At 31.1% G+C, this 16,800-nt stretch overlaps 1 protein-coding gene across 2 annotated transcripts in view; it reads right to left on the bottom strand.

The window, feature by feature from the left end:
• NOVA1 (NOVA alternative splicing regulator 1) overlaps nucleotides 1–16,800 on the bottom strand; it is a 142,177-nt gene that overhangs the window by 15,135 nt on the left and 110,242 nt on the right. For both annotated transcript variants that reach the window (XM_082647571.1, XM_082647572.1), the window contains exon 4: nucleotides 8,030–8,101. In XM_082647571.1, the coding sequence (XP_082503697.1) occupies nucleotides 8,030–8,101 (72 nt within the window). The remainder of the gene's footprint in view (nucleotides 1–8,029; nucleotides 8,102–16,800) is intronic.

The following is a 16,800-nucleotide window of genomic DNA, read 5'->3' as shown; positions in this document are numbered from 1 at the left end:
TACTGCAACATACATCTTTGTCTATATTTCTATGTATTGGTACATTAAATTTTACTGGGTAGATTCTCAAAAGCTGTAATATTATAGCATCTCTTATATCAACAGTGTATGAAAATGATTATTTCCTATATACATATATATATATTTTTTTTGTGGTACGTGGGCCTGTCTCACTGTTGTGGCCTCTCCCGTTGCGGAGCACAGGCTCCGGACGCGCAGGCTCAGAGGCCATGGCTCACGGGCCCAGCCGCTCCGCGGCATGTGGGATCTTCCCGGACCGGGGCACGAACCCGTGTCCCCTGCATCAGCAGGCGGACTCTCAACCACTGCGCCACCAGGGAAGCCCTATTTCCTATATTCTTGACAGCACTTTTAATTTATAAACACATGCACACACACACAGGCACACACACAGAGATAAATTTTTGTGTTCTTGATATATGTGTATTATATACACACACATAAAATTCTGTCTATCTGGTAAAAAAAAATATAATCTTGTGATGTTGATTCAAATTTTCCTGATGCCTGGTAAGGTTAAACATGCTTTCATGTTTATTGGGCATTTCCATTTCCTCTTCTGTAAACTGCCTTTTCATAATCTTGACCTATTTTTTTCTCCTGGGTTTTTATTTTTTAATATCAATCTAGGGTTTCTCTGTAATTAATTCACTGTCGTATGTGTTCAACATATTTTTCCAAGGGTACTGTCACCTTTTGCTTATTAATGGTGTATTATTCTACTATACCAAAATATAAAATATTTATATATTTGAATGTTCTAACCTATTCCTTTATGTTTTAGATTTCCTTCTTGCTTAAGAAAGTCATCCTCAACTTGATTTCACACCATAATTTCATCAAATAGTCTTACAGTTTCAATCTCATATGCATTGAGATTTATTTTTATATATTGTACAAGGTAGAGGTCAAATTTATTTTCTTTCAGGTGGACAGTCAAGTATGCCAGCACCATTTATTAAATAAAACATCCTTTTCTAAAATAAATAAAATGACCCAACTATTACTCTGGACCAGGCAGTGTTCTAAATGCTTCTCATGTACTGATTTATTTAAGAATCATGACAACCCTATGGAGGAGGCACTGTTATTATTCATTTTACAAACAGAAAACACATGGTGAAGTTAAGGATGTTTCCTTAAATCAGAAAATTAGGAAGTGGCAAAGAAGCTAGGAACTATGGCCTAAGAGTACAATTCTCTTAATCCCTAAATTACACTACCTTTCTTAATGAATGATAGAATACAGTTAAGTTCCCATATGTACTTGGATCTATTGATATTTCTGAAATCTCTTTTATGTTTCATTGACCAATTATATTTGTTTGTGTTAATACCACATGGCTTTTATTATTATTGCAAAATTTCACTTGAAGAAGGGATTTTCAAAAATAAAAAATGAGTTTTATAACACATAGACCATAAGCGTATTCTTCCAACTAATACTAGTCACTCAACAAATATTGAGAACCTATAATGCTCCTGGTTAGTGCTTCTTAATACATAAGAGAATAAAACAAAGACCACGGTTCTCATGTAACTTATTTTCTAGGAAAGTGAGACTGACAATACACAATAAATATGATAATAAGCAAGGTATGTAGTATTCCATGAGGCAATGGAAAAAAATACAGCAAGATAAAGGGAATCAGAAGTACTTGGGAAAATGGGGAGGCCAGGTTGCAGTATCAAATAGGGTGGCCAGGTATATCCTTCTCAATAGGGTATTGACAGGTGAATTTTGAACAAAGACTTGACGACTATGAAGGTGTTAGCCAAGTAGATCTCTGAGATAAGAGAATTTCCTGTACAGAGAGGCAAGCACATGCCTAATGTCTGCAAGGAAACGCAAGCAGGTGAATTTGCCTGGGGCAGGGTGAGGAAGGAGGCAAGTGGTAGGAAATGAAGTGAAAATGGTAATGTGGCAATGTCCAGATCTTGTAACTTAATGGATGTCATTTTGGGGATATTGGCTTTTGCTGAGTTCAGTGGAAAACTATCACAGGTGTAATTTTTAAAAACTGACATATTTTAGAAGCCATAGTCCACTCAGTGGAGAACAGACTTTGGGGAGCAAAGGTAGAAAGTCAGAGAAACCTATACAGAGGCCTTTGTAATAATTCAGGCTTGGACTAGGGTAGCAGTAGATGTAATGAGAAGTGGTCAACATTCTATATATTTTTTAATGGTAGAGTCAACATTATTTCTTATAGGAACTGGATTTGGGGTATTAAAGAAAAGAGATGAGGATGAATCCAAGATTACTGATCTGACAAAGTGGATGTATGGAATTGCTTCAACTGAGACGGTAAAGCCCATAGGTGGAGCAGGTTTGGAGTAGTTTTAGGACTCCTAAATTAAAGATGTCCATTAGATATGGATGTGGCAATGCTGAGTGGGAAACGATACAGTCTGTAGTTTCACTCTGAGATCCAGATGAGAGATAAATATGAACCCAAGTTATGTGGGATCTTACACAATTTTAGAGGACATCTTTGTCCTCTACATTCAAAATTATAAAGATAAAACTAGGTAGAGAGCCTTGTAATAAGCCTGTGCAGGTTAGGAATCTTAAGGCTTAAGCCTTCATTAGTTCATAGTAAACCTGCCTCTCATTGGAAACATATATTTTGCATACGTCAGAATATAAAAGCCAAGGTATTATATGAGGAGAAAGAAAACTATATACCCAGAAAAAGTTTCAAGTATTAAGACTCGGATCACTCCAACATTAAGAGGGATGATGGGAAGAACTAGCAAAGGATTTTGAGATGAAGCACAAGGTATGATACAGGAGGAAAATCAAGGTTGTGCAATAATATCCTAGAAGCCAAGTAATGAAAGTATACTGTGAAAGTGAAAGTGACAAATTATAACAAATACTGCTGATAGGCCAAATAACACGTAGATTGAGAACAGACAACTGGAATTAGCTATATGATCATCACTGATGTCCTATGCAAACACAGTTTTGGTAGAATGGAGGCAAAAACCTGATAGGAGTGAATTCAAGAAAAGATGGGAAGACAGAAACTGGAAAACAGAGAGTAAATAATTTTTGTGAGTTTTGCTACAAAGGAGTATAAGAAATAGGGCATTAGCTGGTGAGGGAAGTGAGATTAAAAGAAGTTTTGTTTTGTCTTTTAAGATGGGAGAAAAAAACCAGATGTATGTATGCTGATGGGAATGATCCTATAGAGGTCAGAAACTTGAAAGATAAAGGAGAGAGAAGGTAGAATTGTTGAAGAGATGACCTTGAGTAAAGAAAAAATAATAAGGTTTAATGTGCAACTGAAATTACTGGTTTTAGATAGGAGCAGGGAAAGTTTATGGTAATACATGAGAGGTAGAATATGCGGGTATAAATGAAGTTGTGATTTTGTACAATTTTTCTTTTTATTGCTTCCATTTTTCTCAGTGAAGTAGGAAGTAAGATCAGCTGGGAGTGAGGATGGAGCAAGAGATATTGGGGTGCTCAAGGACAATCCTTAGATGGCCCCATGATCTCTGCTCCCTTGGTGTTATGCCTTGTATAGTTTCCTCCATTTAAGTGTGAGTAGAAATTGTAACCTGATTTCTAATCAACAGAATATGGCAAACGGATGGAATGTCACTACTCTGATTAAGTTACACTGTATGGCAAAGGATGTGAGAAGTCACTCCTGTGTTTAAGTTCAATAAGACTTCATCTTGCTAACACACAACGGAGAGAGAGAGATTTTCCTGTTGGCTTTGCAAGACGCAAACAGCCAAACTGTGAAATGCCTGTAGAGAGGGTCACACAGCAGGGAACTTGGGCAGCCTCTAGATTCTGAGAGCTTCCTCTTGCCAACAGCCAATGAGAAGTTGGGGTCCTCAGTCATACAGCTGCAAAAAACTGGATGCTGCCATCAACCTACATGAACTTAAAATCGGATTAGACTCCAGTGAAGCCTCTAGATGAGAATACACCCCAGCCAGTACTTTGATTGCTGACTTGTGACTCTGAGCCGAGGACTCAGCTAACAGTGCCTTTGACTCTTGACTCAAAGAAACTATGAGATAATAAAGGTGTGCTGTTTAAGCCCATAGTTTGTGGTAATCTTTTACACAGCAACAGAAAACTAATTAAAGGAAAGGAGAAAGGAGACAAGAATTTATGAAACAGTCCTCTAAAGAGTAAAAAAGTCACTGGGCTTATGATTACCTGACAGAATTAAGGGTCCATTTGAGATCTGTGTTCATGAAATCAAAGTGGGACCAGTGAGTTCTATTTGTGTTTTTCTGTAACTATACCAACAGTGCTATATATGAGTATGAGTTATCTATTTTCATTTGTTTTGTATATTTTGATATATAATTTCAAATTTATTAGTACATAAATAAATATCTATAAAGCACATATTTCTGAAACTCTTCTTATTATTTTTACTTTTCCTGAAATTTGAGAAGAATCCCAGGAGAGCTAACAATCAGGAATCTAAAATTAAGAATTTAATTATTGGCACCATTGACTGATTAACAAAACCATTTTGTTGAATCTTGAAGTGATTGAAAAATGTAGCATCGATAACTTAGAACTGATCAAATACAACTGATTCTGTTTTTTATCTTAAGTTTATAAACACATTGATTAAGACTCTAATTCTATTTGTATCTTTATATTTGCTTCTTAGTTAAAGTTCCACATGTAAAAAGTGTCAAACCTGCACTTTGCAATATGCAATGCATGCAAAAAAAAGAGTGTAAGTTGTAAAAGTATTAGCCCTAACTTTTCTTTCTTAATAGGAAAATAATAGCAATTTGATTTATAAGTTAGACAACAAGTAACTCAGTACTCTCACTAGGGAAGAAAATAACTATAGAGCATCTTAAGCTATCCTAAAAAGCATACAGAAACTTTGTATAGAAATATTTTAGAGTTGAAAAAGCAGCAATATTAGTATCACAGAATCTTTTTTTAAAAATAAACCTCAAACAGTTTAAGCTGTTTTATGCTATATTATTTACCATCTTAAAGAATAATCTTTCTTTTTCATTATCACTTGAAAAAAATTTCAGAAAATATTAAATAAACATAACCTAACACTTATATGGTGAGTAGTACACTCTAGAATAGCACTGTTCTAAGAATAGTTAATGAATTTATTATCTGAATTTCACAGAAGGGGAAACTGAGGCCCAATTTACTCAGCAAGTGGCAGAACAAGGATTTGGTTATAGGAAATTAGGCTCCAGTCTTGACTTTTAACCACCATTCTATAAAGCTTCTCATACGACAGTCCTTCAGTTTTCCAGGGGAAATTATTATAGACCCATAACACTGTAGTTACAGTCTGTCAGTCTGATCTGTGAAAACAGTCTGACCTGTGGAAACATGAGGGTAGGAAAGTAAAATCCAGTATGTACTGAAACATTATAGTCATTTTTGAAAAGAACAGAAAAGATTTTTAAACGTTGAAACTGCAGATAAAACTTACTCTTTAATGTATTTTCTGTGCTTTTTATTGTTGGGTTTTCTAAATGTTAATAGTCCCTTAGTTCCTTTTATTACATTAGTTTGTAACACAAACTATTTATTCTAAAGAAAACTCAATCATAACTCATTTAGCTATTATAGATGAAATAACACAAGTAGTCGTCTAGATTGCTTTATATTGGTTTGTGAAAATTCACATGGAAAAAGTCTGCAGTTACTTTTAACAGCAGAGGATATCAGATTAGCTATAACACATAAACAATAATTTTAACACAAAACTGGAGACATATCTGCTAAATTGCTGGGTAAGAATAAAGTAAACTTATACCAGAAATGAACGTTATATTATTATAGGTTTAAGAGTCTATTTTAAGTATGGAGAGTTTAAGATGATCACATTAAAACCCATTTTTCTATCTTGGTTACTCTTACAGATCTAAGTCAATTTAGTGAAGCTGAATTAATTAGGACTATCCACAAGAAACAACTGTGAGCTATCTAAAGACTGAATAAACAGCAAAAACCAAATTATCTTCTGTCCTACAACATTAATAGAATCTATTGGGAAATACCCATAGGGAATGAAATAATTACACACTACTAATAACATAAAGATGAAAGATAACTACAATTCCTTCAATAAATTTAAGGATTTTGTTTTGTTCTTTTATACCTTGCCTCATGTTATCCAGGAGATATTATACTTCTTTGTAGAAGAACAGAAGAAATCAAAGTATAAATAAAACACATTTAACAAACATAGCTAGAACAGTGAACAGAGTATAAAACCACAAATGACTTATTATTTCAAATGAGAAAAATATAATTAGAAAAATATAATTAGAAAAATATCCGAAGGTGGATGTAGTAACATATCTAGAGGGTAAAAGTATTATATTGTTAGTAAACTTCAACAAGTAACCTTTTTAAGAAATCATTTTATAAAAATTCATGTTCACATAAAATAAAGAAAATACAAATCTAACTTCAAAGACAAAATTATTGAGATGGTTTTTCTCTCTAGATCCAGAATGTTTTACTTTTTACGTTGAGAAAAATCATTTGTTTTTATTACTGTTGTACTCATTTGTCTTGTTTTTATTTGGAAGAGAATGAAGTACAAGAGAAACATTAAAAACATAAAGTCAGTTGTTTTCACAATAGTTTTCTATATCATGTAATTAAAGCTCATATAGGAGATAAGGTATGAGTGAAAATGTATATACACTTTTCAACTTCATGCATCAATAATACAAGCTTGGTTCTCACTTTATGTAGTACCATTACCTTCAAAGAGAAGTGCTGGGTTTCATCACTAGAGATGTGTACTTTTTTAACCAATTTATTGGGGCTAAAATGTGAGCATTATAAAGTATTTTTCTTTGAAGGGAATACTACTGCATAAAACAAAAATCAAGCTCCTACTATAGAATAACATTCTAAATGTTAGTTTTGCTTTCAGTTATTTAAAATTTTTTCCTGAGGTTGCAAAGGTATTAGAATCCATAAATGAGCAAAATAATTCTGATAGCCTTATATTAGATCATATTCAAAAGCCACATTTATAATATATTTAGCAAATATAGTTCAAAGTTAATAATTTATTAGTCAACTGTATGAAAAATATATTAAAAACATAAGCTCTTGTTTAATATTTAAATAATCCCATAAGGCCTTATATTAGTAAAAAAGTGGAAATATTAAGGAAAATAACATTTCTCACCTAAATGAAGCTCAACTCAGACAAAATGAAAATGTGTTTAATCATTTTAATAAATATATTTTTCAACATTTGTCATGTTAAAGTACAGTAAGTCTCTGAATTACATAGAATATTTTAGTGATTTCCTTAAATGTGCCAAAAATAACTACATTTTTGAAGAATGTCCTACAAATATTCAGTACCAAAACAATCAAGTCAAACTAAGATATATTTCTAATTGCAAAGTTTGCCACTCCAGCAAAGAAAATGCTATTATTAAATTCTAAGAAAGTACCATTTCCTGAGTTGTTAAACAGCATTAAAATTATCACAAATACCAATTTCCAGTTACTTTTAGATTGCTAGGAATGCTTTTCATCAAAAGTTTAAAATTGTTACACAGTAAGGCATATCTGAAATAAAAAACAAAGAAAAATGCATTCACATTTAAAGATATACCTTTGCTCAGTAAGTCATATTTATACATTTAGTTTTTACATATATGATATTCTTAACTTATACACCAAGAATCCTAGGGAGAAATAATAAGGGAGATTATAAACACCAACTCAATAAATAACCCTCAAAGCTCATAAAGTCATAATTTTAGGGGGAAAATCCAAAATTCTAGTAGTCTACCATCTGAATATATTTTTGTTATCTAAAGCTAAAAATGCATATAAATTTTCAGGAATAATTGATATTTCTTTCTCAAGTTATTTGGAATCTGTTCATGGTGCACATATGTGAATGAACGAATACATCCTTAACCCACCAGTATCTTTTTCTCCAGTGTGCAGGCAATCACCCGTGAAAAGTATGGTGTAGATGACAGGATGATACTGTACCTGATTAGCTCTGGAGGTGGTCATGGGATCAGATGGAGAGGACTTGGTGGTAGTTGGGGAAGATGGCAATGTCTGGGAATAAAGCAGTTCAGGAGCAAATCAACCTTTATAAGCCTTAAACTGATTATTTAAATAAAACAAAATAAAATAAAATGTAATATAACGAGAACAAAATCCTATGAACAAATTTTTCTCCTATTCATTCAAATTTAATGGAATTTAAGATCAATTAAGTAACTAATGCATGTAAATATGCATGCATAAGCATGTAAAAATAAATTCATGACTTGAAATCATGATGGTGACTGATAAAAATTCACATGAGTATTAAAGGTATCCTGACCATATTCATGAATAGTAGTCTCTTTTCTTTCCCTCTTGTTTTCTTGGGGGAAAAGAGATCTCAAACAAAAATTCAAGAAATTTAATGAGTAAAACTGAAAGTCATTTTCCTATCAATGAATACAGTCGGGGGTTGAAAGAAGTGGTGAAATGAAGTTTACTTTCGTATAAAAGTATCCACCTACTTAATATGTTGAACATCACCAACAAGTTGATTCCACATGAATTTAGGGTTCCATACTTAAAAGCAATTAAATTTGCTGTTCTGAGTTCTTAATATCACATTATCTTCTAAAACATTAATTTTTAATAAATTTAGAGCCCGTCTGAAAATGTAAACATTAACCTCATATTAATAAACAAGTAACTAATAGCATTTTAACAAATTGCCATAATATTTTTTATCATTTGTGTTAAACACTAAAAATTTATATAGATAAGGGGTATAATATATTATAGCGTCATCAGCCTGTGTTGAAAATAGGTACAAAAATATTAGGAATCAAATTATTGTTCATTTCATTTCTAAACACATACACAAACTATATATAAAATATGCCATATGAGACCATAATATACTTAAGATATTTTAAAAACTTCTCATGTCTAATAGAGTAACCTTAATGTGTGTGTAACATGTTAAGATGTTATCTTTTTAAAAAGGTATATTTTCACTCAGCAAATAGCATGGCTTAAGTAGCACCCTCAATAGATAATATTTCTTAATACATGAAATGGGGTAGTTTTATAGTACAGACAAAATTCTATATGGACATTATGTTTTATATTAATATATATTCATCAAAATTACTCAGATATGAGCAAAAGCATAACTTTAAAGGTTCAGCAGTGTCAGGAAAAGCAGATGAAATTACTTAATACAGTCATATTTATGCATTTAATATTTCAAAAGTCCTAATTAGGATAGAATAAAGCATTTAAGAGTAAAAGAAAGGATAAAAAATTCACAGGCTCCTGCTTAACTCACTGTTCTCAAGTAACAAAGTAAGACTGATTCTAATATCAGATCACGTTTTAAACAGTCCACTCCTCTAGGGATTCTTGATTCTTAAGTTAAAACCTAAGATACTTTGAGGAAAACTAGACTTAATGTTGAGTCATACCAAGATTTTTGTTAAATCATACTTTAAAAGGGGAGAGGAGCTACATTCAGAAGTAAAACCTCACAAAAGAAGAAAAAAACCCTTCGAATCCTTTGTTTTCTGTTTTTGCTATTTGTAATAAATTCATTTTACAAAGTCATTTCTCCAGAGAGACTTTCATTTCCAGTCATTAATAATTGCCCTAATATTTTATTTTCCATGCAATACTATGCAGAGACATACGCTATTGACTTTGGGCTACTCTTGTACTATGAACTGAAGAGTAAAGGTTTTATTTTCCCACCTCTGGTTACAGTTGTTACTGTACAGATTTCCTGGGGGTAGTTAACATATATTTAAGAATATGTTCTTTACTAATCTCAGAGTGATTATGAGACTGCTGACTAAATAGATGTGAGATAAACCTAGAGGCCATCTATCCCAATATAGGTTAGAAGCCAATTTCATTAACCTACAGAAGCATGAGGTATGTGTGTTGGGCTCTTCTATTTGCATCAGGATAAAATCAACTTGAAGTATCACAGGTGTTCATTATGACATCCATCTTGCCCTAGATATGAATTCTCTTGAAATATTGCAAAGAAATATGTGGAAAAAGTAGTAATATCAAGTGACTCAGAATTTGTGGTCACTAAGATTAATATTATCTTCTGTCAATTTATTCAGTATTTTTCTTTTTACTTGGCGTATATGTGAGGTATTGGGCATGTATTAATAATTGATAGAATTCATATTCATCAACATTGTCCTTAATAATTCTGATGCTGTTTCTTTCTCACAGAAATAAAAACAATAATTTTAAACTTCTGGAAAAATATTAATATGTTTAAAATCATTAAGGGTTTGGTTATTAAATATCATATTCTGATAAGTTAAGAGTTTAATGTTTTAAATAAAACGTGAAAATTAAATAAGTTTGGGCTTTAAGGGATAAGATTGTCAGAGTCTTTTGACACAGTCAATTGCAACTAAATATATTTTCTTGTTTATATTCCTAAAATAATAAACATGTAATGAAGTAAACAGGTGACGAGTTTTCTATTGATATTTATCCATTAGTCATATAGATACCCTTAAACAGAAAAAGTCTCCTTCCTTTACAAATTTAACCTATAGCAATAAAGAGAATCCAGCAAGTTTGCATTTCAGTTGATTTTTTAAATGCTGGTGGTAAAAATTGTTCTCATAAATAGATATGTGTAAATATATTAACGTACTGCCTTTAGTTTAAAAGGTTCTATTAATAGATTAAAAAACAGCTTTGATAGTTGTTCTCAACCACACAAATAGAACAGAAAAATTAGTAAGAAATACTTCAATGTACAATATGTTTGTTTCCCTAATATTTTATAAACATTTTTATTCCTATTTACTATGCAGACTAAAAGTTAAACTGGTTTCAAGTTAAAAAAAATCATTTAGTAAAACTTCTGATATATATCTGGAAGATGTAACTAACTGAATATCCATATAGCAACAATATATTAAAATATGTTATAAATAACATTTATAAAGGATATATACTGCTAAAAACTTTTTTTATACTTATATATTAGTGATTATGAAGGGCACAGGCATTTTTTAGCACAATTTTATCTTTCAAATGGAAAAGTATGATATTTTTATTTATATGACACAAATGTCTATTTAAGAATTCTGCTTTAAACGTTGAAGGCTGAATTACTTATTGCAGAAAAATCTGAAGTGGTTTATAATTTTAAAATAGTGGATCCTTTGGAATATAAAACAGTTTTTTAAAATTCAAGATTTAATAATAGTCATTTAATTAAACGTAGATTTCACTAGGCTCTTGGGAATAAGAACTAAAAAGTGATTACAAATTATGAAATGCATTCTTGTTAACAAGTGACAGTTTTACTGGACCAGAGAATATTACTATAAATAAACTCCATAATAAATAAGCTTACCTCAAGCAAATCTACAATAATAGACTGTCAAGGTCTATTATATGTATAGTGAAAACAGCAACAAACAGCAAACTTCAATTTTAATTTGGAAGGTACTACTAGCTAACTGAGTAACATTACTTGAGTAATCGCCTTCCCAATCCTTTGTTTTCAGTTCTGTTAAATAAATCTGCATACTACTCTATAAAAAATAATAGATCAGCTATTTAAATATGTAATTGTTATCTGTGGTTTTTCATCCTGACAAGTATCCAGCATTCTCCCAATGTCTGAACTATCTGGAACCACTTAGCCCTAATATAAACTCATGTTGTCTAATTTCAAAAGGTCTTTTACAATTGATTCCTATTCCATAGCTTATATTCCTCCTAATTACTATTCTACACCTTTATCCTTCTCTTCAACCATTCAATCCCATGTATTTTATCTTCTTTTCAATTGATAGTTTTTATTACTTGAAAGAAATCATGATTTTCCAGAATGAGCTTCCTTATCTACTACAATTGGCCTCATTTCAACCTGTTCAGTTTTCCAAACCACTTTTTTCCCTATCTTCTCATTCTTTTCAATGTAGACAAAATTGTGATCTCCCGTTCAAACTTCCTACTCTTCAGGGGCTAGGACCTTAACACCCTAAACTATTATCTTTCCACCACTCCTGAGTCATTTTGTTCCCTTAATGATCTCATCTGTATTTGGCATCTCCAATTTCTCTACCTTTTCAAACTCCTTTTTATTCTTTAACATTAGCCATTCGCTCTTTAGTAGCAGGGGTTATGTGAGTCTCTCTGATCTAACTTGTATTTTACTCCTTTTATATCCACAATTTCAAGTCAGCAGTTCCCACACTTCACACTTTTTTTTTTTTTTTACCTAACCAGTCTCTTTACCTTTAGGAAATATTATTAACAAATAACAACTTTTCTCTCAACATAGACTTGAAACTAACTTTTAGAATCTCCAATGATTTCCTATTAAAAAAATAGTTATTCTCTAATTTTTCTTTGGGTATTTGATCCTTTTTAGCATCTTTCCTTATATTGTACTTTCCTCATTTTCTCCCTTTTATCTTTATGGTTAATAAGGAGCACTTACTACGAACCAGGTATAGATCCACTCAGTTAATACTCACAATATCCTTACAGAACAGATTACTATTACTTTTCCCATGTTATAGGTAAAGAAGTTGAGGTATACAGAAGTAAAACAGCTTGTCCAAATGTACACAACTGGTAAATTAAAGAGGCAGGATTTGAAACCTGGCAATCCTATTCCAGATCCTATACCTAACCGCTATACTATAATGCTTCTGACTTAGTTAAAAAAAAAAAAGTAACTGCTTCTTTATCTCTTTTTTTCTCTCCTACAATGAAGGTGTAAGTGAAATTATCACCTATACTGCAATTAAGGATCTATATTTTCAGTTTTAAATTCTCACCTATGCTTCTATCAAAGACTACTTCAAGGAAAAAACATACTATATACAACTTATTCAACTTGCCTGAAACAAACATACAAAAATATTATCTCACATAGATGCCTGACTAAAATTCACTAGCTGCTTCCTAGAATTCAACATTTTGCTAGGCTCAAAACCACATATAGTCATTTTTAAATTTTCCTCATTATTTTAGAACTGGACTCAAACCTGTCTCAAAGCCTCACAGATTTCACTTTGAAATATCTTTTAACTTCAAGCTTTGTCTCAATTTTCACCACCAGAGGAGATTGTGTTCATCATCTTATTCTTAAAATATTCCCTGGTCTCCTAACTTCACCCTGATACAAGACTTTCTATTACAAGTGAGGTCCTCTTCTTGGAGATGCTTATTCAAGACTGAGAAATTCCAGAAGAGAGAAATCTATTGGATTTTATTTAATCAGCATTACTCAAACTTAGAAGTGTTAAGATCAATTACCAGTTACATTTCCTTGGGTAAGTTACTCAAATTCCTTTAAGCATCAGTTTCTATTTGTATAACATGGACTCTATACCTGCCTCAGAAGAATTTCAGAAGGATGAATGAAAGGTGATAATAAATGTAAAGTGCATAGTACAACGGCTAGCACAGAAACAGAATAAGCACCATATACATCACTGTTACCAGTATTACTGATCCTTCATTCTTGACCATAAAAATGTTTTTCCTGGCAAAGATTAACATCCCCTGGATTTGCGAGTATTACATAAAAGAAGTTTTAAAAAACATTATTTTATAAACCTTCAAATCTAAAGATCTGCATAGTAGATTACTCAGTAAGTGTCATAATTCTCTTCCTCTCCTAACAATAGGTGTTCCTACAAGCACTCTAAGAATCTGTGTGGAGTTTTAGCACAGAAGAGAACAAAGGGTAGAGGTGCCTCTTTTTTTTTTTTCCATAACCTTCCAGAGAAATTAAAAGGGCTCTTTTGGAAAATATTAGGAAGAATCAGTAGTCTACAGGATACCCTTTGGCCAGACATCCAAAACTCTCCATTATCTGGTCTCACATGGCTTATCTAACATTAATTTCCTCTAAACTACAACACAGATATTCCACTTCTGTCAAGATAATCTCTTTACTATTTAACAATTATGATGTCTTTCTCCTCAAATCCATATTGCTTCATCTGCCTAAAATAAGCTTTTTTCTTTTTTCTCCTCTAATCAGGCAATTCCTGTACAATCTTCAAGGTCCAGTTCAAGTCTTCACCTATTTTACAAGACCAAATGTCACTCTAGCCTACATTTCTTTCACACTCCTCCAAACTTTTATACTACATTGTTTATATTGTAGTTTTGGTATATAAATACAGTTTTATATTTTTATTAGTTATTTTAAGTATTTAGGATCTCTCATAAACTAGCTTGACAGAGCAAGGGCTACATTCTAATATATTTTACAATTCACTAAGAAGGCATTTAATAAATTTATGATTGAATGAATAATGAACAAATTATGTGCTAATTTTGCCAATTTTTCATGATGGAAGTAGAATTCTTTGAGCTAAGTGAGATTTTTGGTATCTTAATTTAATTTTTACATACAAAATAATTATTTAAATGCCTATAACCACTTCTTTTTAATGTAGATTTTCTTAAAAATGCATTTGAGCCAAAGAGAAAAAAATGTTGAAAAACTGTAATAGACAAAGGAAGTTAACAAATGCCAACTATCTTACTGATTTGTTGTTTCTACCATGTTTTGGGGTTCATTTATTGACTCATTAGGTATAAACAACCATACTTAGAGGGGGCTTTGAGGGACTTACAGCAACAGGAAATGTTTCAATAATCCCGTGAGGAAAAAAAAGTAAAAAGTACAAAATTCAAAACATAAAAGGTGGAAATGAAAATATGTACACCAAAAAATCTGGGCTAAGACGTGCCCCAGGAATGAGTTCAGAGCTTCTAGGTAAACAAAGTCTAAATTATTTGAAGATCACTGAAGGTCTCTGCTATTTTCATTTCCTGAAAATAAGAAATATAATGTTCTATGTTGCAATTAATATGTTTAATTTTGGCTTACTGGCTCTTGCTGCATACCTGTTTCTTAGTATACTGACTTGTGAAATGAGCACAATGGTGTTATGTACCTTATCATAATCTTCTGATATTAAGGCTATAGAACAGAGGCTACATACTTTGATTATTCAATAAATATTATTATTATTGTCATTTTGAATATATAAAATATTGGAGTCCCTCTCTATTAGCAAATATATATTTGATTTAAATAAAACAAACAAACCAAAAAACACATTTGAGAATAAAGAAGTGAATAGTTCACATCTAATATCTAAATTGGATGTAAGCCTGTCATGCTAGATATCATCATGCTTCCATATGAAAGACTTGTGAGACCAGTATGTACTGCTTTCCTAAGAACTTATATTTGGTTGAGATTTCATTAAGTCAATAAGGTTTCATTTGGGGAGAATATTCTGGTTCATGTAATTTATTCAGAAACCAACTGTATCTAGATCACATAATTCAGAAAATAGTATTTTATAAAAGTCATAATAATATATGGTGTAAATTCTAACTTTTAAAGCAAGTTTTATTCATTTAGAACTAACTCTGACTTCCTATTTTAAGTCCAAGTTACATATTAATTATACTTTTTGTAGTAAGCAAAATCTTAAATTATCAACCATAAAAAACAATAGATATGTAGTAACAAAAATTAAGAAAATATAATTTCAGATCCAACATTAATTCATTTCTATGCAGAAATTACATTTTCCAGTTCCAGAAATTTTTAAAACTCAAATTTTATTCTTTGCACAATCTTAACTAGAAGAAAATGTTTAAAAATATTTTAAAGAAGTTATTTTAAAAATTAACTTCAGAATTGAAGTCCAAAGGGAATGTAAATGTTATGCCATTAGTTAAGGGAAAGACTACCATTTTAAAAGAAATCTTATTATTATTCTATGTACTCAAATATAAAAAAATATATAAACATTATATGAAATACATTTTTATCTATTCTAGTGTAGAATAATTTATTTTAGAAATAATTATTTTATACTGGATTACCAGCATAATTTCTTCAGAGATAAAAGCATGGTAATTTAAATTTATATACTTCACTTACTATTTAGACAATGATCCAACAAAAAGTATTACATTGTAAAACAGGATACCTAGAAAGTTAGAGAATCCGAAATTTAGAGTATAAATAACTCTGTTGATCTACAGTATGATAAATCTCTCTTCCAGATTTTTTGAGTAAATTTTTCAAATTTTACATTTATAAGAAACTGTTTAAGTATTAAATATATTACCCTACTAGATGTAGTGTACTTCTTAATAAATCTTTTAAAATGATCTCTATTTCACATTTATTACATGAAAGTATTAAATAATCAACAATAATTTCAATGCCATGAATGTCTACAAAGCTTACAAATGAATGCAAATACACAAAAGTAAATCAATCACCATTATTTTTTACCACTTATCTTGAATTTAAATAATATTATCTGAACAAGGCAAATAAAAATAGAAATGAACCCAACATTTTAAAATTCTGGCTTTCATAAATCTTTACTGAGACTGGATATACGACAACCTATAAATCTCATATCACCATAGAGAAAATTAAAGTTTCAACAATGACTCATAGACTATTATTTGATGGTACTAGATATTTAGTATTACAAAAATAATAAAAATTCATTCATATCATTGTCCTGAATATATTGCCAGTGATATAGTACTCAAAGTATATTTTATGTTTTACTTTTTTAAAAAAAATCAAGATATTCACTGCCTTCCCTAAATGTTTGAACTTACAGAAATTACAAAATAAAGGGGAGAAGTAATAGGCTGGATTAAAGCAGAAAATCAATAAACCTTCAATGGCACTTCAGTGCCAATTCTGTAAATTC

The sequence above is a fragment of the Grampus griseus genome, assembly GCF_964374135.1.
Source record: "Grampus griseus genome assembly, chromosome: 2".
In the NCBI taxonomy this organism is placed as follows: domain Eukaryota; kingdom Metazoa; phylum Chordata; class Mammalia; order Artiodactyla; family Delphinidae; genus Grampus; species Grampus griseus.
Note: the sequence above shows the minus strand (reverse complement) of the source record. Positions and strands in the feature narration are given on the sequence as shown.